The 24,816-nt window shown below is 33.4% G+C and overlaps 1 protein-coding gene across 1 annotated transcript in view; it reads left to right on the top strand.

Moving 5' to 3' along the window:
* Positions 1-282: 282 nt before the first annotated feature.
* The window catches only part of LOC149264734 (putative disease resistance protein At1g61300), a 145,590-nt gene continuing 121,056 nt past the window's right edge, over positions 283-24,816 (top strand). The window contains exon 1 of the mRNA XM_089400595.1: positions 283-1,560. Within this exon, the coding sequence (XP_089256721.1) occupies positions 283-1,560 (1,278 nt within the window). The remainder of the gene's footprint in view (positions 1,561-24,816) is intronic.

Here is a 24,816-nt window from a genome sequence, read left to right as displayed (position 1 = left end):
AGTTTGGACAAACACACGGGAGCTCACAGGTGCAGATCACCAGGAGCTCCCTCCAGCAAATGCATTCGCTTCACTTATTCATTAATCATCAGGAATTAAATAGATACATAGGCAGAAAACAGATTCCTAATTAATAGGAACTGAATGTCAAATAAAGAGGAAATCATAACTAAGTAACCTATTCTCCATTAATTTCTAACAGATGCTTCAAGAGGTTTCTTCATCAACGAACCCCTTATCGTGGGGCAACATAATGCCTTTGCAGCACTAGAGAAGCCAGTGATGGAGGCAGAGGGTGGTTCTGGTAAAACACTCCTCCTCAAGACCGTCTTCAATAGCGAAAAGGTGAGGGATTTCTTTTCCAATGGATTTTTCCTTTGGCTGACTGTTTCGCAGTCTCCATCTTTCACAAATCTTAGGAATCAACTCTCTTCCCAAATAGGCATGCAAGCAAACATAAATCCAGATCAAAATATGAATGAAGAAGCTATAAAAATATGGTTGCATGAGAGTATAAAGGGCAAAAGGTTTGCGTTGTTCTTGGATGATGTGTGGGAGGAGGGTGGCAGATTGCTAGAGGAATTGGGTCTACTCCGGCTAGCCGACCATTCCACCTCCAAAATTGTTGTGAGTTCAAGGAACCAGAAAACGCTGCTGGAGATGGGAGTTAATGCAGATAAGTCCACATTGATTACATTACGCGATTTGGTCGAGGATGATAGTTGGAGGCTGTTTGTTTATCATGCATTTCCACATAACAATGGAAATCTACCAGCAAACATCGACGAAGGAAAGGCGAGGGTTGTGTGTACAAAGTGTGGAGGGCTTCCCTTGGCAATCAAAGCAGTAGGGAGGGCAATGGCAGGAATTATTGATGCACAAGAATGGGACTTGGCAGTCCACAGGTTGTCGAACGCCAACAGCGAAGTCTATGATTGCCTCAGGTTGAGTTACGACGCACTGGGCAACTGCAACATTAATCTCCAATTGTGCTTTCTGTACTTAGCTGCTGCCTTCCAAGAAGACCAAATTATTTTGGTAGAGCTCATCACTATCTTGTGGTTGGGAGAAGGGCTGCTGCAAGATAAGGCTGGCCACGACCAATTCCACATCGGAAGAATCTACGTCAACAATTTAGCAGACCGTTGTTTGTTTGAACCGACAGTGAGAGACATTGATGGATCCGTACAATATTTCAGGATGCACGACGTTGTGCGCAGTTGGGGAATACAAATTGCTGAGCAGCAAGAGAGCTTCTACTGTGGCGTAGGTAAGGGTCTCACAACATTGGATGCAAATGAATGTTTAGCAAGCACTACAATTTTGTTGACTGGCAACCAGTTGGCTTTTCTTCCCGAGTCTTTCAGAGCTCCAGAAATCTACACATTAAGATTGAATAGAAACAGAGATTTGGGAGAAATTCCAAGAAGGGTGATTGAGAGCATGATCTCTCTTAAGGTTCTGGATTTGAGTAGTACGTCCATCCAATCATTGCCTGAAAGTATTGGCGGTTTGAAACAACTTTGCATGCCTAAGATTAGTGTACGTGCCAATCAAAAGGTTACCAGCATTTGTCTCCAAACTTGTAAATCTCCAAATCCTTGATCTTTCTGGCTCTGGAATTACAGAATTACCTTGGGGCATTCATAAGTTGAGAGCACTAAAGTTTTTAAACCTTGCAGACTTTGAAGATTTGCAATGTGCGCCGCATGGCATATCACAGCTCACTTCTTTGCAATACCTCTTGGTTTCTAGCAGTGCGTGGAGTCGTCGAGTGTTTAAAAGAGGTCAAAAAGTGGCTTCCATTAACGACCTGGGGAATTTAACACAACTCAAATATTTATGGTTACAGAACAATGGAGAAACAATTTGTGAGGGCATTTTAGGGAGGATGCTTCAGATGGAAATATTGCACTTGAAGATCAGCTTCACAGCTTTTTTACCTGAAGATATTACTAATATGTCAAAGTTGAATTTTCATTACAGAGCTCTCACATAGTTAAAATGGAAAATGAATTTTATCAGTTTCAAAATTTAAATCATCTTAGATTATGGAATTGTGATATGTTGGAAGAACTTCCACATTTACAAAATCTAAGAGGATTAGGGAGATTAGATATTGTAGAATGTCCGAAGTTAAAAAGGATTCCTAAAGAATTTGGAGAGATGGGGGCATTTTCTATGTTGAAGACATTTTCAATGGTTAAGTTGGATGAATTAGAAGAGTTTCCAATGCTACAAGAAGGTGCAATGCCCAAACTTGAAAATTTTACATTGATGCTTTGTGAAGCATTAATGATGCCAAAAGATTATTGGAATCTTAAAAGCCTTCATAGAATAAGATTGTATGGTCATTCAAAATTTTCAGAGAATCTTGAAATAATCAAAAGAACAAATCCAAATGTAGAAGTGGTAACAATGTCCACTACCAGCACAGAAATACTTTTGAAAAAGTATGTGCAAGAAGAGTATTATTATTTTCTTAAATATAGTGAATTTTGGAATGGAGAGTTTTACCTTTTCCTCCAAGAAATATATTCACATTTCTAAAATTCTATGTATTATAATCCATGATCAATAAATGTAATCTATTTTTTTTATTAACATATAATTATTCATGTTTTTGTCTTCAACATTTTCATATGTATGTATCATATGTGAGGAGAAAAAATAGATATTTTTAATTTATTAATAATGTTATAACTTAAAAAAATTAATTAATTATCAATATCTTTAATACAATTTAATTTTAATGATGGCATAAATTTTAAAATATAATATATTATAATGGTATTATTATTTAAATTTAGAAAAAAATTTAAAAAAAATTAATAAAAAAATATTTATTTTTTATATCTTAATTATATATTATATTTATTTTTATTAGAATTTTTATTTTTTATAAAAGTATATTTTTAATTTGATTTAGATTAAATAAAATTAGTATATACAAAAGAATAGAAAAAAATGACACAAAGAAGGTTATTTTTTATATTATTTAAAAAAAAATAGTTAGCTAGCAGTGGTAACAATGTCAATTACCAGAACAGAAATACTTTTAGAAAAGTATTGGTGAGGAGATATGGTGAATTTTGGGATGGAGAATTTTACTTTTCCCAAAAATATATATATATATATATATATATATATAATTCCATGTATTATAATTCATGATTAATAATTGTAATTTATTTTTTTATTAATATTTATATATGATTAATTTTATGTTTTTGTTTTGAACATTTCTATATTTAAATAACACATAAAAAGGGAAAAAAATATTTTTCAATTCATTAATAATGTTATAAATGTAGAAAATTAACTGAGCTATCAATATCTCTAATATAATTTAATTTTAATGATTGTATAAATTTTAAAGTACCCTATATTAAAATGGTATTATTATTTAGATTTAGAAAAAAATCAATAAATAATTAAAACATATTAATAAAATGAATTTATTCCATGTCTTTTAATTATACATTATATTTATTTTAATTAGATTTTTTATTTTTCTTTTATAGAAATAAAATATTTTTATTTAGATTAATTATATAATATTTTTAATATATATAAAAGAATAGAAGAAAATGACTTGAGTAATGTTATTTTTTTTTGGTATTTTTCAAAAAGAAAAGTGAAATACAAATAAATTTTGATAATTGAAATTTGAATTTCCAAATAAAATTCTTGAGACATGCTATATAAGTAAAATAATTGTTTTATGCCGGTGATATTGCTTTTTAATTAAAATTTTGGACTTTTAAAAAATGCGATCGACCTCCATTTCTACAGATCTTGCTTTCTTTGTTTCTCATAATGGTGATTATGCTCATGTACACTTTTCAATAGGATAGTGGAAAATTTTCGCTATTTAATTAAAAAATTAATTGAAAATGGGTTATGACAATGTTGCACAACCATAAATTTGTAGTTGTTTAGTTATATGGAGGTGTAATGCTCACAAATTTGGGTTGATTTTAGTTACGAATATTTTGGTTATTTGCTTGCTTTTGTCAGGTCATGAGGTACCTCCTCAAATCAAATTGTCTTTGCATTAAAATGGATCATAGATATATACATGGAGAGACTCTTGGTTTCATCTCCCAGTGTCTCTTTGTCTTCTAATTCTCTTTATTTTCTATTTACAATATTTGCATGGATTTACCTAATCCCAAAGATTAGGTGTCAACATTCACCCCCTTAATCTGAAGGGATGTTGGTGAGTCCAAGCATCATTCTGAATCTTTCAAACTTTTCTCTTCCAAGCGCTTTAGTGAAGATGTATGCAATATGCTCGTTTGTGGAAAAATGGCGTAGGTGGACTGTCTTGGCCTCAACATGATGTCGAATCAAATGGTATTTTGTATTGATCTGCTTCGTTTGATCATGGAACTTTGGGTTCTTGGCCAAATTTATTGCAGAAGTGTTGTCAATCATGAGAGGAGTTGAATGCACTTTTTTTTCCTGCAAATCTTCTAGAATTTTCCTTAGGCACACAATTTCCTTTGTTGCTTCAGTTGTTGCCATATATTTTTCCTCATTTGTGGAATCTGGTGGAACTGATTGTTTGTGCAACCTCTAAGAGACGACTCTTGATCAAAGACTCATAACATAACCTGAAGTAGATACCCCAGTTTCTTTATCTCCATCGAATTCTGAATCAAAGTATCCAATCAAGTTGAAGTCTCCCACTTGTGTATACTTAAGTCCAAAGCCTTGAGTTCCCTTCAAGTACCTTAGAACTCTTTTTGCAGTAGACCAATGACCCTCACAAGGATTTTTCATAAACCTGGAGAGGATTCCAACAAAAAATGAAATATCTGGTCTGGTAGTAGTTAGGTAGTTGAGACTTCCTATGAGTTGTCTATACTTCGTTGCATCCTCAAATTATTTTCCTTCAATGGCTGTGAGATTTAAGTTTTGTTCCATTGGAGTAGTCAAATGATTGCACTCAACCATGTCAAACCTATTCAACATATCTCTAATGCACTTTTTCTGAGAGAGGAATATCAACTTTGGATGTTGAGTTACTTCAATTCCAAGATAGTAGTGAACATAGCCCAAGTATTTCATTTCATAACCTTTCCTCAATTCGTTCTTTATGGATGAAATGTAGCTCTCATTGTTCCTTCTCATCAAAATATCACCTACATACAACAAAAGATACACAACTTTTTTGCCAACTTTCTTAACAAACAAAGTTGCATCATGAAGATCATAATGTTTGAAGTTGAGTTTCAGAAGATGCTTAATTAACTTCTCGTACCAGGCTCACGGAGCTTGCTTGAGGCCATACAAGGATTTTACAAGATTGCATATTTTATGTTCCTGACCCTTCACAACAAATCCTTCTGGTTGGGACATAAAAACATTCTCTTTCAGATATCCATTTAAGAAAGTAGTTTTTACATCCATTTGATGGACTTCCAATAGTTATGTGTTGCCAAGGCAAAGAGTGTCTAGATGGTAACCCATTTTGTTGTGGGGGAAAAATTATCCTCATAGTCGACCCCTTCCTTCTGTGCAAAACCATTTTCCACAAACCTGGCTTTACACTTGTCAAGTGAGCCATCTGCTTTATACTTGTTTTTGAAGACCCACTTGTAGCCAATTGGTTTGGTTCCTAATGGAAGATCAACCCGATTCCAGGTGCCATTCTTTATCAAAGCATCATATTCTTTTTGCATCGCTTCTTTCCATTCATCATGAGAAGCAACTTCTTTGAAGGAAGTTGGTTCAAAATCTGTAGAAAATTTCAGTTCACAAACATAAAAAATATCCATATCAACAAGTGAATCAGAATCATCTACATCACCTCCATTTTTTCTGGTTGAGCTTCTTGTTCCTGTCTTTATTACCTCATCAGGTCAAACAATTTCAAGTGTCTTTGTCAGCCATTTAGGAGGACCTTTCTGAGATGGCCTAGGCTGCTCAGTTGATTGAGATGGGGATAAATCAAGATATAATCTCCCAATTTTGTCACTCAAATAACTCAAAGTGTCATCAGTGGCTTGAGCTTCATGTGGGGGAGAGAGTGTTTCAAAAGAAGATTCCACATATTGATCCAGTATAGGAATCCCCCCTTCAAGATATGGAATCTGATTATCAAACCCTTGAAAAGATTTTACATGTCTAAATGTATCCAAGCGATCAAGTTGTCATGCAACAATATTGTCGGCCTTGGAAGATTAAAAAAAGATCACATCTAAACTTCTTATTGACTTCATCATAGAGACGGTATGCTTTGGAGGTATTTGAGTACCCCAAGAAGATACACTTATGACTCCTTGCATTGAGTTTGTTTCTTTGTTCCTAAGGTATTAAGGCATAACAGGTGGAACCAAAAACCCCGAGATGTCTCACTAAAGGAATGTGGCCATACCACATTTCATAGGGAGTCTTGTTTTTTATAGCATTAGATGGACACATATTTTGATTTGAAAATAATTTCAGAAGAAATCACATTGGTAGATTTAGGTCGACGCGTTTCGAACCAGCCAGTGTGGTTCATCATCAGGACCAGATGAAAAATCAGATCAACGTAGAAAGTTAAATAGGGAGTCCAGGCCTTCTAAAAACTAAGGGAAAAAACGGCTAGATAACGGTTATTTTTTACCGGATGGGAAAGAGGGCCGAAATACTAATTTATTCAATATTATTTATTTAATTATTATTTTTATTAATATTTATTTATATATTTATATATTTAATCATTTTAATTTATTCTAAAGATGAATCAATAATAAATACATTATATAATATCTCTAACTCACCTGACCCTTAAAATAAAATAATTTTTATTTATTTACTCATAACTAAATAGATAATAATAATATCTAACTAACCTAACCCTAAAAATAAAATTATTTACTATTTATTTATTTATTATTATTAACTTATTTTAATTTCTATCTAACTAATATGACCCTTAGAAAAAAAGAATAAATAAACTAAATTTTTTAATAAAATTAAAATTAAAATGGTTAAATATTTAATTAAACTAAAATTTTTAATGAAATAAAAATTAAAATGGTAAATATTAAGCTTAACTGAAATGTGAAAGAAATAACACGTTATAAAGGAAGAATTTTTTTTGTTTTTATTTGGTTATAGTTGCTATGAATAATCAAATTTAATTTTAATTAGGTTATTTTTTAGTAAAAAAATAAAAAAAGAGGTTTGGTTGAATATCAAACTTAAATGAAATGAGAAGGAAATATTTAGTTATAAAAAGGAATAAATAATAGAAATGCTTTCATGTATTCATGTACTAGGAATAATCGAATTTAATATTAATTAAGGTATTTTTTAGATAAAAAAAAAAAAGAGGGAAGGGATCAAGGAACCAACCTCAAGGGGGGAAATTAAAAAATATAAAATTCGAAGGGAGGAGAAGGAGAAACGAAAGGGAGGAAGCTAAGAGGAAAGGGCCGGAATCCCACAATTGTTGACTTTCCACCCGTCATCCTTATTAAGATTATTAGATCGTCTTTCAATCTCTATGGCTTCCCTAAATTTATGGTGATGAAAGTGAGAAATATTCGCAATAACCTTTGCCTCCTCAATGCATATATGATGATTGGTCTTCCGAGCATGATCTGCTAAGGCCGAAGAGCGGGTCCTTCCATGCTTGATATCGGCAGCGTGTTCCTTAATCCTTTGATTAATGGATCAGCCTGTTTCACCAATGTACGATGTTCCACAGGAGCATGGGATGACATAAACGTCTTTCAAATCTTTCGGGTCCACAAGATCTTTGGCTGATTTTAAGGAACTTCGTAAGGTATTAAGGGGGTCTAAAGGTTGAGGGAATGTTGTGCTTCCTGAGGATTCTAGCAATCCTATCAGTTGTCCCTTGGATGAAGGGGAGGTGAACTCTAGAATTATGATCAAAGGGGTCTTTCTTAGCCTTACGACTTTTAGAAGCTTTGAGGAAGGCTTTAAGGCCTTGTCTCTTACTGTAACTATTATTGATGAAAACCTCCAAGAGATGGGATATACATAGCACATAAAAACTGCATCATCCCAAAACATCAGTTTAACATTCTTGAAAATCATCATGGAACGTGCCATATTTAATATTGCTCTATTCATTCTTTCAACTACTTCGTTATGTTGGGGATTATAAGGCATAATTGTTTGGTGTTTGATCCCATGCTAGCAAAGATAGTTTTCAAATTAATTTGAAGTGTATTCTTTTCCATTATCAATGAGAATAGAGCCAATACGAGATTGTATATCATTTTCAATCCATGCATGAAATTTCTTGAATGTTTCAAAATCTTTAGATTTGTTCTCAATAAATAAGCGCAACACATTCTGGTCTAGTCATCAATAAATGTCACCATATATTTATTTACCATTTGTAGAAGGAATATGCATTGGGCCACATAAATCTGAATGAATGAGTTCATATTTTCTATGTGCTCTGGAATGAGAATCATGAAAAGACGGTTTGTTGTGCTTTCCTAAGATACAGGCATCACATTGCTTAAGTTTCCTAGGAATTATAGGCAAACCAGTAACACCATTTTTCTTCAACAAACGAACGTTGTCATAGTTCATGTGTCCTAATCTAGCATGCCATAAAAGACTTGATGGAAATGTACCTTCATCATACTAAGAACTGTATGAGAAGTTTTGTGAAGGAATAGAGGTTCCTTGCAACTTCAGAAGTCTTTCTTCTTCTATCCCCATAATCACAAGTGAGTGATATTATGCTTTTCTAACCTCGACCTTGCCATCAAATATATGAATGAATTGTCCTTTTTGGTGGATGTGGAACAAATACAATAAATTTCTCCTCAGCTCCAAGAGGTATAAAACATTATGTAGAAGAAAGTCTAGAATACTAGGCAATTTGAGCCTGATGGATTGAGTTTTGACTCGTGTGCAAAGTATATTACTCCATCAAGGAGTGAATTCTTCAAAGAAATCTCTCCTTAAAGTCATGTGGAAATTTTCTCCCGAATCAAGAAACCAATCATCTTTCGATGAAGCAATTGAAGCATTGAACAAGTCTTTAGTTACTCCATTATTACAATGTGCCACAACATAGTGAGAGGATTCAAGTACTTTGCTTTTCCCTTTGACATTAGTTTAACCTTTCCATTCATTCCTTTCCTACTCAATTTTGATCTAAGGAAACTTACATGTGGATGCATCATGTCCATCTCTAGTGCATCATATCTAATGAAGATCCGACTTTCTCCTTGGATATGTCCGCCTCTTCTTATAGAAGAATCTTGTGCATGATTCTTCTCCTTTTGTGCAAGGCATACAAATTTGTAAGTAGACTGAGGAGTTGAATTCTTCCCAAAAGCCTTCTCTCTCTCAACAAAATTATTTTCAATGGAGTCAAAGGTAATCTCATTAAGGTTTCCACTTGCTTGCAATACTCAAGATAATGTGAATAGGTGGGATATAGTTCCCTGACATAAGTTATGAGAGGAATATATATCTCAACACTAGTGCCCTTTATATCATGCATAATGGATCTTACTTTTGATGCTAAGGCAAGAGGTTCATTATTTTTCAACTCAAGACTGAACAACTTAATCATCACTTCAATAAATTCAAGTTCAGAGTGTGGGTCATACAATTCCTTCAATTTCATTAAAGCTTCAAAGGCATTTGAAAATGGTGAAATATGGAAACTCACTTCTTCATTTATTGATGCTGCAATCAAGGCATAGGCCTTGCTGTTCTTGTTCTCCCAAATGGAGAACTCCTTATTTAAAGTGGGATTTATAGGTGCATTGTCTCCTTCTCCTTCACAAATCCCTTTTCACAATTCATTGAAAATGAGGGTGTGTTTTATCTTCTGAGACCACTCAATATAGTTATATTTACGAGTGAGAACTACTCCCACTATGGAGATGAGTAAATGCATCATAAAATTTGATGTGGCCTCAAAATAATTGCAAAAAAATGGATATGCCTTCAAAAGCCTTCAATTAAAAATGTAACCTCTTAATACACCTTCATGACATATTACATAATGCTCACATATCTCATTACATACCACATATGGTCCACATAACACATATTATAATAATGTTCCACCTATCATATATTATAATACAACCCTCAAAATAGGAACTCAACATATTTTCCATCCATACACTCCATTTAATATATGTGCCATGTAAAGGATTATGGTATTAAAAAATAACTCCAAATACGGCCTTCAAAAATGCTAACACATATAAAAAATTAATACACACACCATTCAAATAATGATTCACCCACCATTCAAATGTATATAGATAATTCCAATGCATCATTCAACACTCCATTCACTGCATAGTCATTCATCCGAATATAATGTATCATTTCCTATTTATAGTAGCTTGAACGCAAAATAATGCACCATATACAACCTGAGACATAGTATTATAACTAGAGATGTGACATTCATATAAAACTTCAGTGCACTCCAACATATGGACTTCAAGAGTTACGTACATTTAATTAACGAATTTCTCAAATGTCAAGAATGGATTAAGATGTAGAGAACGATTGCAAAAGTAGGTCTCTCAGTTCTGAACTTCATATCCAGCAGGTCAGCATAGCGATCTACATCTTCTAGAGAGAATAGCTAGCGTTCAACATCTATAGGAACAAAGAGGATCTATGTTACTTGGAGCAGAACTTTAGGGAATCAAGCCCAAAATGCAAAGGAGTTACTGAGTAGGAAGATACTAGAATGGGACCTGTGCTCCAACAATTTCACACTACTCATACACAAACCTTCTATGAGAGTTATCCATTCAACAACAATGCATGGGATTGTGCAGGGATTTGACAGAAATGTTAGTTTGCAAAAGATGTAGAACAGAAGCAGTGGGAGTTACAAGGAAAGAAAGGAAGCTTAAAATGGGACTGCCTCTGATACCATGTCAGGCCAGGAGGTAAATCCTCAAATCAAATTATGTCTTTCCATTAATATGGATTATAGATATATACATGGAGAGAGAGACTCTTGGGTTTCATCTCCGAGTGTCTCTTCATCTTCAAATTATCCTTATTTTCTTTTTACAATATTTACATGGATTTACCTAATCCCAAAGATTAGGTGTAAAAAGCTTTGAGGCATTAACAAGTTGAGAGAAATGAACCAATTAAACCTTGGAGACTGTGATGACTTGTAATGTATACTTCATACCATGTCATTGTTAATTTTCACACTGCTCTATGTTGTTTTAATTACTTTTAGCCCAATTCAATTCTTCAATTAGAAATATTTTCAATAATAATTCATCTTTCTAATCATCAAAAGTAATCGAAGATAGAACAGTAAATGAAATGACAAAGGAGACAATCAACAAGAGACACCAGATTTGGTCAAAGACCAGGGAAAAACCACACAAGGCGAAAATCCCTTTGAAAATTCTTCTTCTACTAGATTGTCATAAAATGTTCAGCAGAGAGTATAATGGGCCCAATACAAAATCATCCATCAAAATTAAACCAACAAAATTCAGAAATATGTTCATAGCATCAATATATATATATATATATATATATATATATATATATATATATATATATATATATATATATATATATATATATATATAGATATATATATATATCATAGAAAATTTTTCCTATCTTTGGTCAGCTACGGTCATATGTCAAAATTTAGCCCTAGAGCCCAACTACATGGAGCAAGAGTTGTGCATGTGGTTGAGACCTTCCAAACACACCCTTGAGCTTAATAGCCTACAGTTATAGCCAAAAATTTCCTTTGAAGATCTTGTGGTCAGAAACCAAAACCCTAGAACACGTGCGAGCTTCAAAACGCGCATTTTCAAACTTGTGTGAACCTCTTTCCTCAACCCAAACTCAAACTTGTGCGAAAAAATCAATGAATAAGAGAATAAGAAGATTCTTGGTGATGTCCAAATGATCTTGAGGTCATTTGTATTTATAGGCTTCCAAGGGTGACCATTTCCTGTTAGGGCCAACCTGTCCAAATGTGCATATGTGGGCTTTTGTTCATAAGTACACTTTCCCTTGTCCAAATTGAACACTTCAATATGCCAAATTGGTCCTCTCGAAAAGAGGAATCTAGTCCCATGGTTCGAATTTTCACTCAGCTACCAAATTAACACTCCCTCTCAGCTATGGAGAAATTACAATTACATCATGTCATGTGTATCCTATCGTCATATCATGTCCCATCTCTGCTCAACTCTATCCACTAAAACATTCTCGAATCTGAAGAAGAAGAATTGGGGAGCATTAACTACCACCCTCTATAATGTTGAAGAGCACATCTTAATCTAAAAATAATATCAGGGAGCACATCTCAACCTGAATCTACGTCAAGGAGCACATCTCAACCTAGAATTGCATGTGGGAGAAAAAAATCTTCAACCCCATATCAAGAAATAGGTGATATAGGGGATCACATCTCAACCCATCCTATTTCCCACTGATCTTCCCAATAATGATCCTCAAGAGTCATGTGGTAGAAAAACTGCATCATAATCAACTTGGGTTGTACACCCCTAAGTACACTCTAAACCTGTTGGCCAAACAAGGAGCGACAATCCCAACAAGCCCAACTCGTGGGTATGATTGCAACTAAGGTATATTCTACAAGTACCAAAATAGGGGAGCAACATCTCCAACCATATGGGTAAAATATAGAGAAGAAACATCTATGACCCTATAATTTTTCTAGAGATCCCTCAACCCCAGGAACCATACATCTCAATTTGTCACCCTGGGAGCTCAGACAGGGGGGAAGAGTTGACTCAATGTTCTTGATTAGTGATGCCCCTTATTAGAAGGGGTCACATCCATCAGTCCAATCTGCTCTCTTAAGACTAAGAACATCCATTTTGGAAAATCCTTGATGAGAATATTTACAATCTACTCATCTATCGATATATAATGGATTATACAACTCCTCTTTGTAGTACCATGTCTTGAATGTAGTAATATCAAATATCTATGTGCTTGGAATTGTCATGAAATACAAGATTCTAAGCCAGAGAGATCCCACTCTTGTTGTTACAATATATCGATGTAGTGTCTAGGACTTGCTCAAGTAGCCCTCCAAAGAGCTTCTTCAACCAAACGGCATCGTAGCTAGCCATGCTAATGGTAACGTACTCTTTCTCAATGGTACTCAATGCTATGGACTTTTGCTTCCTGCTCATCCAAGATATAACAGTAGATCTAATACAAAAACAACATCCATACATACTCTTAATCCTGTCGAAAAAAATTTCTGCCCAGTTAACATCAGTATATCCATGAAGCCAAACATCTCCGGTAGTATGTCTCAGACCAAGGATGATCATCCCATGCAAATATCTCAAGATGTGGTTAGTAGAAATCCAATGAGCATGGATAGGCTTGGTCATGAATTGAATCAATGTGTTCACTACATAACATATGTTTGGATGAGTGTTCACTAAGAACACCAAAGCCCTAATCATAACTCTATATACTCAGATGGATTTGCTCATTTGGGTCCTACAACTTCTCCACATAACTTCTTGAAATCCATTTCCATCAGTGTGGGAAAGTACTTGCATTCTGTCATTCCAATTTTATCTAATAGCTTCATGACATATTTTCCTTGTGAAAGGAAAATCTCACTAGGCCTTTACCACACCTCAAGGCCTAGAAATTAGTTCATGAGTCCAAGATCCTTCATCTCGAATTTAGAGGCTAACTCCCTCTTACACTTGATCATAAGGGGCTCACTGCCTATCAAGAATAGATTGTCAACATATAGAACCAAAATCAATGGCATACCTTGGACTACCTTCAGGTAGAAGTTGGGATCAACATTGCTTCTTGTGAATCCTAGCTTCACCAAATAACTATCTATGAGGGCATACCATGCTCTGGGGTCTTTCTTCAAACCATACAATGCCTTCTTCAACCTACAAACATGTGATTTTCGATGATCCTTTATTTCAAACCCCTATAAATGCTCAATGTGCACTTCTTCCTATAACATGCAATGGAGGAATGTTGTCTTTACATCCATATGATGTAGTCTATCCATTAACTGTGTCAAGAGAAACTATCGAGCGAATGGTTGTATATCGAGCCATAGGTGAAAATATGTCATCATAATATTCTCCCTGTGTTTTGGAGAATCCTTGGGCCACGAACCTTGCTTTATATTTCTCAATGCTACCACCAACTCAATGTTTCATCTTGAATAGCCAATTTGAAGTCAACACAGACTTCCCCTTCGATCTTGACACAACATCCCATACATCCTTTTTCATAATAGACTCATATTCTTCAACCATAAAATCCTTCTACACTTGTTCTTTCATGACATGTTCAAAGGTGGGAGGTTTGGCTTGAATCATAGTGTTCATGGGTACAACATATCCCTTGTAACTGCATGACTTGTTGCTATCTATAAATGATATTCGAACGAGAAATCGTCTCTCATCATCCTGTAATGTGTCACAAAGCGAAAGTGGCCTCTTCCTAGAAGGATGGTCACATGGAGGAGGGTCTAAGGGATCCATGGGCTCCATGGGATCGTCAACGATGTATCTCACATTCAAGTACATAAGGACCATCTAAAATATTCATATCATCATTCTTCTTCTCAAGAGGAGGAGGTAGAGAAAGGTCCCTTTCTTTCTCAAGGGAAACATCTTCATAAAACATTACATCCATGCTAATTTCAACCTTCCTTTGACCAGGAATTATATTCTAAAAGCTTTAGAATTTTCACAATATCCAACAAATGTACCTTTTCTTCCAATGGCTTCTAGTTTGTTTCTTTTGTCCTTCGGCAGATGGAAATATACAGGATAACCAAAGATACCGAGATGGCCAACATCAAGCTTGGAACCCATGAACACTTCTTCGGGGGTATTGTTGTCCAATGCTTGATGAGGCACCCTATTTTTAACATATACGACAACATTTGTTGCTTCTCCCCAAAGGAACTTTGACAACTTTTGATCATGGAGCATGGCACAAGAAACTTCTACAATATACCTATTCTTAATTTCAGCTACTGCATTTTGCTTGGGAGTATAGGGAACAATCATCTCTTTCTTGATACCTTAATTCTTGTAAAAATCGATGAACTCATTTGAAATGTACTCGCCACCATTGTTGGATCTAAAGATTTAATTTTCTTCCCTGTTTGATTTTTGACCAAAGGTTTGAACTCCTTGAACATTTCGAAAGCTTCATACTTGTGCTTCAAATAATATATGCATGTATTTCTTGAAAAGTCATCAATGAAGGTGAGGTAGTAGTGATGGCCACCAATAGAATGTATAGGCATCAAACCACATAAATCAAAATGAATGATATGGATGATGGCATTTGTCTTGTTCTCGCTAGAGGGGAATAGTCCCCTTATCTTCTTTCCACTAGCACAACCTAGACATGCTCCATCATGTTGGGCTGGAACATCAAGAATACTAGACTCCCAATTTATTCATTTTCGGAAGAGCATCATAATGTAAAAGGACCGATATTCAGTGCCATAACTCGCTTAGATGATTAGTATTATGGACCAATGCTAGAAGAGGTATTTCGTAACCCTATGGAGACCTTTAAATCTCGATACCAATGTGAATGCATCTCTCATGGGTGATCCAACAAGGAAAGTATAAAATTTTCCCATGATGAAGGAAATCATGTCTACTACCAGCACAGAAATATGTGGTAATCATGTCTACTACCAGCACAGAAATATTTTTAGAAAAGTATTTGCAAGGAATAGAAGTAGAAGTAGAAATGCTCAGAAACGGTGAATTTTGGAATGAAGAGTTTTACCTTTTCCTCCCATAAGTGTCTAGATATTTATAAAATTCTATGTATTATGATCAATGATCAATAAATGTAATCTCTTTTTTCATCAACTTATTATTTATGTTTTTGTCTTTCACATTTTCATATTTATATATCATATGTGAAGAGAAAGAAAAAATACATATTTTTAATTTATTAATGATGTTATAAATTTAGAAAATTAATTAATTATCAATATTTTTAATACAATTTAATTTTAATGATTTTATAAATTTGAAAGTATGATATATTATAATAATATTATTATTTAAATTTGCGAAAAAAATTAGAAATTATTAATTAAAATTATGTATTTTATATATCTAATTATACATTATATTTATTTTAATCAGAAATTTTTCTTTTAAAATTTTTATTTTTTATAAAAGTATATTTTTAATTTGATTTAGATTAAATAAATAAATAAAATTAGTATATACAAAAGAATAGAAAAAAAATGATACAAAGAAGGTTATTTTTTATATTATTTAAAAAAAATAGTTAGCTAGTAGTGGTAACAATGTGGATTACCAGAACAGAAATACTTTTAGAAAAGTATTAGTGAGGAGATATGGTGAATTTTGGAATGAGAATTTTACTTTTCCTTTAAAAAAAATAATATAGATGTTTATAAAATTCTATGTATTATAATTCATGATTAATAATTGTAATTTATTTTTTCATTAATATTTATATATGATTAATTATTTATGTTTTTGTTTTGAACATTTTTATATTTAGATAACACATAAAACAATTATTTTTCAATTCATTAATAATGTTATAAATGTAGAAAGAGTTATCAATATCTCTAATATAATTTAATTTTAATGATTGTATAAATTTGAAATTACCATATATTAAAATGGTATTATTATTTAGATTTAGGAAAAAAATCAATAAATAATTAAAAAAAATATTAATAAAGTGAATTTATTTTATGTATTTTAATTATACATTATATTTATTTTAATTAGAATTTTTATTTTTCTTTTATAAAAATAAAATATTTTTATTCAGATTAATTATATAATATTTTTAATATATATAAAAGAATAGAAGAAAATGACTCGAGTAATGTTATTTTTTTGGTATTTTTCAAAAAGAAAAGTGAAATACAAATAAATTTTGATAATTGAAATTTGAATTTCCAAATTTTTTTTCTTGAGATATGTTTTATAAGTAAAATTATTGTTTTATGTGGGTGATATTGCTTTTTAATTACAATTTTGGATTTTTAAAAATGCAATTAATAGTATAAGTTATGAGTGCATCGAAATGAAGGCAAAAAAGCTAGGATGACCTTCATTTCTATAGATCTTGATTTCTTTGTTTCTCATAATGGTGATTATGCTCATGTACACTTTTCAATAGGATAGTGGAAAATTTTCGCTATTTAATTAAAAAAATTAGTTGAAAATGGGCTATGACAATGTTGCACAACCATAAATTTGTAGTTGTTTAGTTATATGGCGGTGTAAAGCTCAAAAATTTGGGTTGATTTTAGTTACGAATATTTTGGTTATTCGCTTTTGTCAAGTCAAGTGGTAACTCCTGAAATCAAATTGTGTCTTTGCGATAAGATGGATCATAGATATATACATGGAGAGACTCTTGGTTTCATCTCCCAGTGTCTCTTTGTCTTCTAATTCTCTTTATTTTCTATTTACATGGATTTACATGGATTTACCTAATCCCAAGGATTAGGTTTCAACATTCAACCCCTTAATCTGAAGGGATGTTGGTGAGTCCAAGCATCATTTTGAATCTTTCAAATTTTTCTCTTCCAAGCGCTTTGGTGAAGATGTCTGCAATAGGCTAATTTGTGGAAAAATGGCGTAGGTGGACTGTCTTGGCCTCAACATGATGTCGAATCAGATGGTATTTTGTATTGATGTGCTTCGTTCGATCATGTAACTTTGGGTTCTTGGCCAACTTTATTGCAAAAGTGTTGTCAATCATGAGAGGAGTTGAATGCACTTGTTTTTCCTGCAAATCTTCTAGAATTTTCCTTAGCCACACAATTTCCTTTGTTTCTTCAGCTGTTGCCATATATTTTTCCTCATTTGTGGAATCTGGTGTAACTGATTGTTTTTGTGACCTCTAAGAGACAACGCTTGATCAAAGACTCATAACATAACCTGAAGTAGATACCTCAGTTTCTTTATCTCCATTGAATTCTGAATCAAAGTGTCCAATCAAGCTGAAGTCTCCCACTTGTGTATACTTAAGTCCAAAGTCTTCAGTTTCCTTCAAGTACCTTAGAACTCTTTTTGCAGCAGAACAATGACCCTCACAAGGATTTTTCATAAACCTGGAGAGGATTCCAACAAAAATGAAATATTTGGTCTCGTAGTAGTTAGGTAGTTGAGACTTCCTATGAGTTGTCTATACTTCGTTGTATCCTCAAATTATTTTTCTTTAGTGGATGTGAAATTTAAGTTTTGTTCCATTGGAGTAGTCAAATGATTGCACTCAACCATGTCAAACCTATTCAACATATCTCTAATGTACTTTTTCTAAGAGAGGAATATCAACTATGGATGTTGAGTTACTTCAATTCCAAGATAGTAGTGATCATAGCCCAAGTATTTCATTTCATAACCTTTCCTCAATTTGTTATTTATGGATGAAATGTAGCTCTCATTGTTCCTTATCATCAAAATATCACCTACATACAACAAAAGATATACAACTTTTTTTTCCAACTTTCTTGACAAACAAAGTTGCATCATGAAGATCATAATGTTTGAAGTTGAGTTTTAGAAGATGCTCAATTAACTTCTCGTACCAGGCTCAGGGAGCTTACTTGAGGCCATACAAGGATTTTACAAGATTGCATATTTTATGTTCCTGACACTTCACAACAAATCCTTCTGATTGGGACATAAAAACATTCTCTTTCGGATATCCATTTAAGAAAGTAGTTTTTACATCCATTTGATGGACTTCCAATAGTTATGTGTTGCCAAGGCAAAGAGTGTCTGGATGGTAGCCCATTTTTTTGTGGGGGAAAAATTATCCTCATAGTCAACCCCTTCCTTCTGTGCAAAACCGTTTTCCACAAACCTAGCTTTATGCTTGTCAAGTGAGCCATCTACTTTATACTTGTTTTTGAAGACCCGCTTGTAGCCAATTGGTTTGGTTCCTAATGGAAGATCAACCTGATTGGACGTTCCATTCTTTATCAAAGCATCATATCCTTTCTGCATTGCTTCTTTCCATTCATCATAAGAAGCAACTTCTTTTATGGAAGTTGGTTCAAAATCTGTAGAAGAGTTTAGTTCACAATCATAAGAAACATCCATATCAACAGGTGAATTAGAATCATCTACATCACCTCCATTTTTCCTGGTTGAGCTTCTTGTTCCTGTCTTTCTGACCTCATGAGGACGAACACTTTCAAGTGTCTTTGTCAGCCATTTAGGAGGAACTTTCTGAGGTAGCCTAGGCTGCTCAGTTGGTTGAGATGGGGATAAATCAAGATTTAGTCTCCCAATTCTGTCACTCACATAACTCAAAGTGTCATCAGTGGCTGGAGCTTCATGTGGGGGAGAAAGTGTTTCAGAAGAAGATTCCACATATTGATCTAGTATAGGAATCCCCCCTTCAAGATGTGGAATCTAATTATCAAACCCTTGAAAAGATTTTACATGTCTGAATGTATCTAAGCGATCATGTTGTCACGCAACAATATTGTTAGCCTTGGAAGATTAAAAAAAGATCACATCTCTAGATATTATAAAATTCTTATTGACTTCATCATAAAGACAGTATGCTTTGGAGGTATTTGAGTACCCCAATAAGATACACTTGTGACTCCTTTCATTGAGTTTGTTTCTCTGTTCCTAACGTATTAAGGCATAACCAGTGGAACCAAAAACCCTGAGATGTCTCACTAAAGGAATGTGGCCATACCACATTTCATAGGGAGCCATGTTTTTTATAGCATTAGATGGACACATATTTTGATTTGAAAATAATTTCGAAAGAAATCACATTGGTAGATTTAGGTCGATGTGTTTCGAATCAGCTAGTGTGGTTCATCATCAAGACCAGATGAAAAATCAAATCAAAGTAGAAAGTTAAATAGGGAGTCCAGGCCTTTTAACATCTAAGGAAAAAACGGCTAGATAATGGCTATTTTGACCAGATGGGAAAAAGGGCTGAAATACTAATTTATTTAATATTATTTATTTAATTATTATTTTTATTAATATTTATTTATTTTGATTTATTCTAGAGATGAATCAATAATAAATACATTATATAATATATCTAACTCACCTGACCCTTAAAATAAAATAATTGTTATTTATTTACTCATAACTAAATAAATAATAATAATATCTAACTAACCTAACCCTAAAAATAAAATTATTTACTATTTATTTATTTATTATTATTAATTATATGACCCTTAGAAAATAAGAACAAATAAACTAAATTTTTTAATAAAATAAAAATTAAAATGGTTAAATATTTAATTAAACTATATTTTATAATGAAATAAAAATTAAAATGGTAAATATTAAGCTTAACTGAAATGTGAAAGAAATAACACATTATAAAGGAATAATTTTTATTTTTTATTTTTATTTGGTTATAGTTACTCTGAATAATCAAATTTAATTTTAATTAGGTTATTTTTTAGTTAAAAAAAGAAAAAAAAAGAGGTTTGGTTGAATATTAAACTTAAATGAAATGAGAAGGAAATATTTAGTTATAAAAAAAGAATAAATTATAGAAATTATTTCATGTATTCATGTACTAGGAATAATCTAATTTAATATTAATTAAGGTATTTTTTAGATTAAAAAAAAAAGAGGGAAGGGATCAAGGAACCAACCTCAAGGGGGGAAATTAAAAAATATAAAAATCGAAGGGATGAGAAGGAGAAACGAAAGGGAGGAAGCTAAGAGGAAAGGGCCGGAATCCAACAGCTATTGATTTTCTACCCATTGTCCTTATTAAGATTATTAGGTCGCCTTTCAATCTCTATGGCTTCCCTAAATTTACGGTGATGAAAGTGAGAAATCTTCACAATGAAATTTGCCTCCTCAATGAATATATGATGATTGGTCTTCCCAGAATGCTTTGCTAAGGCCAAAGAGTGAGTCCTTCCATGATTGATATCGGAAACGTGTTCCTTAATCCTTTGATTAATGGATCGGCTTGTTTCACCAAAGTACGATGTTCCACAGGAGCATGGGATGTCATAAACGCCTTTCAAATCTTTCGGGTCCACAGGATCTTTGGTTGATTTTAAGGAACTTCGTAAGGTATTAAGGGGTCAAAAGGTTGAGGGAATGTTGTGCTTCCCGAGGATTCTAGCAATCCTATCAGCCGTCCCCTGGATGAAGGAGAGGTGAACTCCATAACTACAATCAAAGGGGTATTTCTTAGCCTTATGACGTTTGCAAGCTTTGAGGAAGGTTTTAAGGCCTTGTCTCTTACTGTAACCATTATTGACGAAAACATCCAAGAGATGGGATATACACAACACATAAAAACTACATCATCCCAATAAATCAGTTTAACATTCTTGAAAAACATCATGGAACGTACCATATTTAATATTTCTCTATTCATTCTTTCAACTACTCCATTATGTTGGGAATTATAAGGCATAATTATTTGATGTTTGATCCCATGCTAGCGAAGATAGCGTTCAAATTAATTTGAAGTGTATTCTTTTCCATTATCAATGAGAATAGAGCCAATATGAGGTTGTGTATCATTTTCAATCCATGCATGAAAGTTCTTGAATGTTTCAAAATCTTCATATTTGTTCTCAATAAATAAACACAAAACATTCTAGTCTAGTCATCAATAAATGTCTTCATATATTTATTTACCATTTGTAGAAGGAATAGGCATTGCGCCACATAAATATGAATGAATAAGTTCAAGTTTTCTATGTGCTCTGGAATGAGAATCATGAAAAGACTGTTTGTTGTTCTTTCCTAAGATACAAGTATCACATTGTTTAAGTTTCCTAGGAATTATAGGAAAACCAGTAACACCATTTTTCTTCAACAAGTGAAGGTTTTCATAGTTCAAATGTCCTAATCTAGCATGCCATAAAAGACTTGATGGAAATGTACCTTCATCATAGTGAGAACTTTATGAGAAGTTTTGTGAATGAACAAAGGTTCCTTGCAACTTCAGAAGTCTTTCTTCTTCTATCCCCATAATGACAAGTGAGTGATATGATGCTTTTTTAACCTCGACCTTGCCATCAAATATATGAATGGATTTCCCTTTTTGGTGGATGTGGACCAAAGACAGTAAGTTTCTCCTCAGCTCTGAGAGGTATAAAACATTATGTAGAAGAAAGTCTGGAATACTAAGCAATTTGAGCTTGATGGATTGAGTTTTGACTTGTGTGCAAAGTATATTACTCCATCAACATTGTGAGTGAATTCTTCAAAGAAATATCTCTTGAAAGTCGTGTGGAAATTTTCTCTCGAATCAAGCAACCAATCATCTTTCGATGAAGCAATTGAAGCATTGAAAAAGTCTTTAGTTATTCCATTATTACAATGTGCCACAACATAGTGAGGGGATTCAGGTACTTTACTTATCCCTTTGTCATGAGTTTTACCTTTCCCTTCATTCCTTTCCTACTCAATTTTGTCTTAAGGAAACTTACATGTGGATGCATCATGTCCATCTCTAGTGCATCATATGCAATGAAGATCAGACCTTCTCCTTGGATATGTCTGCCCCCTGCCTCTAAAATTCCTCCTTCCTCTTCCTCTTCGTCCACCTCTTCCTATAGAAGAATCTTGTGCATGATTCTTATCCTTTTGTGCAAGGAATACAACTTCGTAAGTAGACTGAGGAGTTGAATTCTTCCCAAAAGCCTTCTCTATCCAACAAAATTATTTTCAATGGAGTCAAACGTAATCTCCTTAAGGTTTGCACTTGCTTGCAATACTCAAGATAATGTGAATAGGTGGGATATCGTGCCCTGACATAACCTATGAGAGGAATATCTATCTCAACACTAATGCCCTTTATATCATGCATAATGGATCTTACTTTTGATGCTGATGCAAGAGTTCATCATTTTTCAACTCAAGACTGAACAACTTAATCATTAATTCAATAAATTCAAGTTGAGAGTGTGGGTCATACAATTCCATCAATTTCATTAAGGTTGCAAAGGCATTTGAAAATGGCGAAATATGGAAACTCACTTCTTCATTTACTAATGCTGCAATCAAGGTATAGGCCTTGTTGTTCTTGTTTTCCCAAATGGAAAACTCCTTACATGAAGTGATATTTGCAGGTGCATTGTCTCCTTCTCCTTCACAAGTCTCTTTCCACAACTCATTAAAAATGAGGGTGTGTTTTATCTTTCGAGACCGCTCAGGATAGTTATCATTGTGAGTGAGAACTACTCCCACTATGGAGATGAGTGAATGCATCATAAAATTTGATGTGGCCTCAAATAATTGCAAAAAAAAAATGGATATGCCTTCAAAAGCCTTCAATTAAAAATATAACCTCTCAACATACCTTCATGACATATTACATAATGCTCACATATCTCATTACATACCACATATGGTCCACATAACATATATAATAATGTTCCACATATCATATATTATAATACAACCCTAAAATAAGAACTCGACATATTTTCCATCCATATGCTCCATTTAATATATGTGCCATGTAAAGGATTATGGTATTAAAAAATAACTCCAAATATGGCCTTGAAAAATGATATCACATATAAAAATTTGATACACACACCATTCAAATAATGATTTACCCACCATTTAAATGTATATAGATAATTCCAATGCGTCATTCAACACTTCATTCACTGCACGGTCATTCATCCAGATATAATGTATCATTTCCTATTTATAATAGCTTGAACACAGAATAATGCACCATATATAGCCTAAGACAGTATTATAACCAAAGATACGACATTCATATAAAACTTCAATGCACTCCAACAGATGCATTTCAAGAGTTACGCGCATTTAATTAACGAATTTTTCAAATGTCGAGAATGAATTAAGATGCAGAGAACGATTGCAAAAGAAGCTTTCTCGGTTTTGAAATTCATATCCAACAAGTCAGCCTAGCGATCTACATCTTCTAGAGAGAATAGCTAGCATTCAACATCTATAGGAACAAAGAGGATCTATGTTACTTCGAGCAGAGCTTTAGGGAATCAAGCCCAAAATGCAAAGGAGCTACTGAGTAGGAAAATACTAGAATGGGACCCCTGCTCCAACAATTTCACACAACTCAAACACAAATCTTCTATGAGAGTTATCCATTCAACAAAAATGCATGGGATTATGTAGGGATTTGACAGAAATGTTAGTCTGCAAAAGATGTAGAACAGAAGCAGTGGGAGTTATAAGGAAAGAAAGGATGCTGAAAATGGGACTACCTCTGATACCATCTCAGGCCAGGAGGTAACTCCTCAAATCGAATTGTGTCTTTGCATTAATATGGATTATAGATATACACATGGAGAGAGACTCTTGGGTTTCATCTCCTAGTGTCTCTTCATCTTCGAATTATCCTTATTTTCTTTTTACAATATTTACATGGATTTACCTAATGCCAAAGATTAGATGTAAACAACTTTGAGGCATTAACAAGCTGAGAGAAATGAACCAATTAAACCTTGGAGACTGTGATGACTTGCAATGTATACTTCATACCATGTCATTGTCAATTTTCACACTGCTCTATGTTGTTTCAATTACTTTTAGCCCAATTCAATTCTTCAATTAGCAATATTTTCAATAATAATTCATCTTTCTAATCATCAACAATAATTGAAGATAGAACAGTAAATGAAATAACAAAGGAGACAATCAACAAGAGACACCAAATTTGGTCAAAGACCAGAGAAAAACCACACAAGGCAGAAATCCCTTTGAAAATTATTCTTCTATTAGATTATCATAAAATTTTCAATAGAGAGTACAATGGGCCCAATACAAAATCATCCAGCAAAATTAA

The sequence above is a fragment of the Pinus tabuliformis genome, chromosome 6, assembly GCF_031772625.1.
Source record: "Pinus tabuliformis cultivar Carrire ecotype Pingquan chromosome 6, CPIR1, whole genome shotgun sequence".
Taxonomy (NCBI): domain Eukaryota; kingdom Viridiplantae; phylum Streptophyta; class Pinopsida; order Pinales; family Pinaceae; genus Pinus; species Pinus tabuliformis.
The sequence above is the reverse complement of the archived record's forward strand: the minus strand, read 5'-3'. Positions and strand labels throughout refer to the sequence as shown.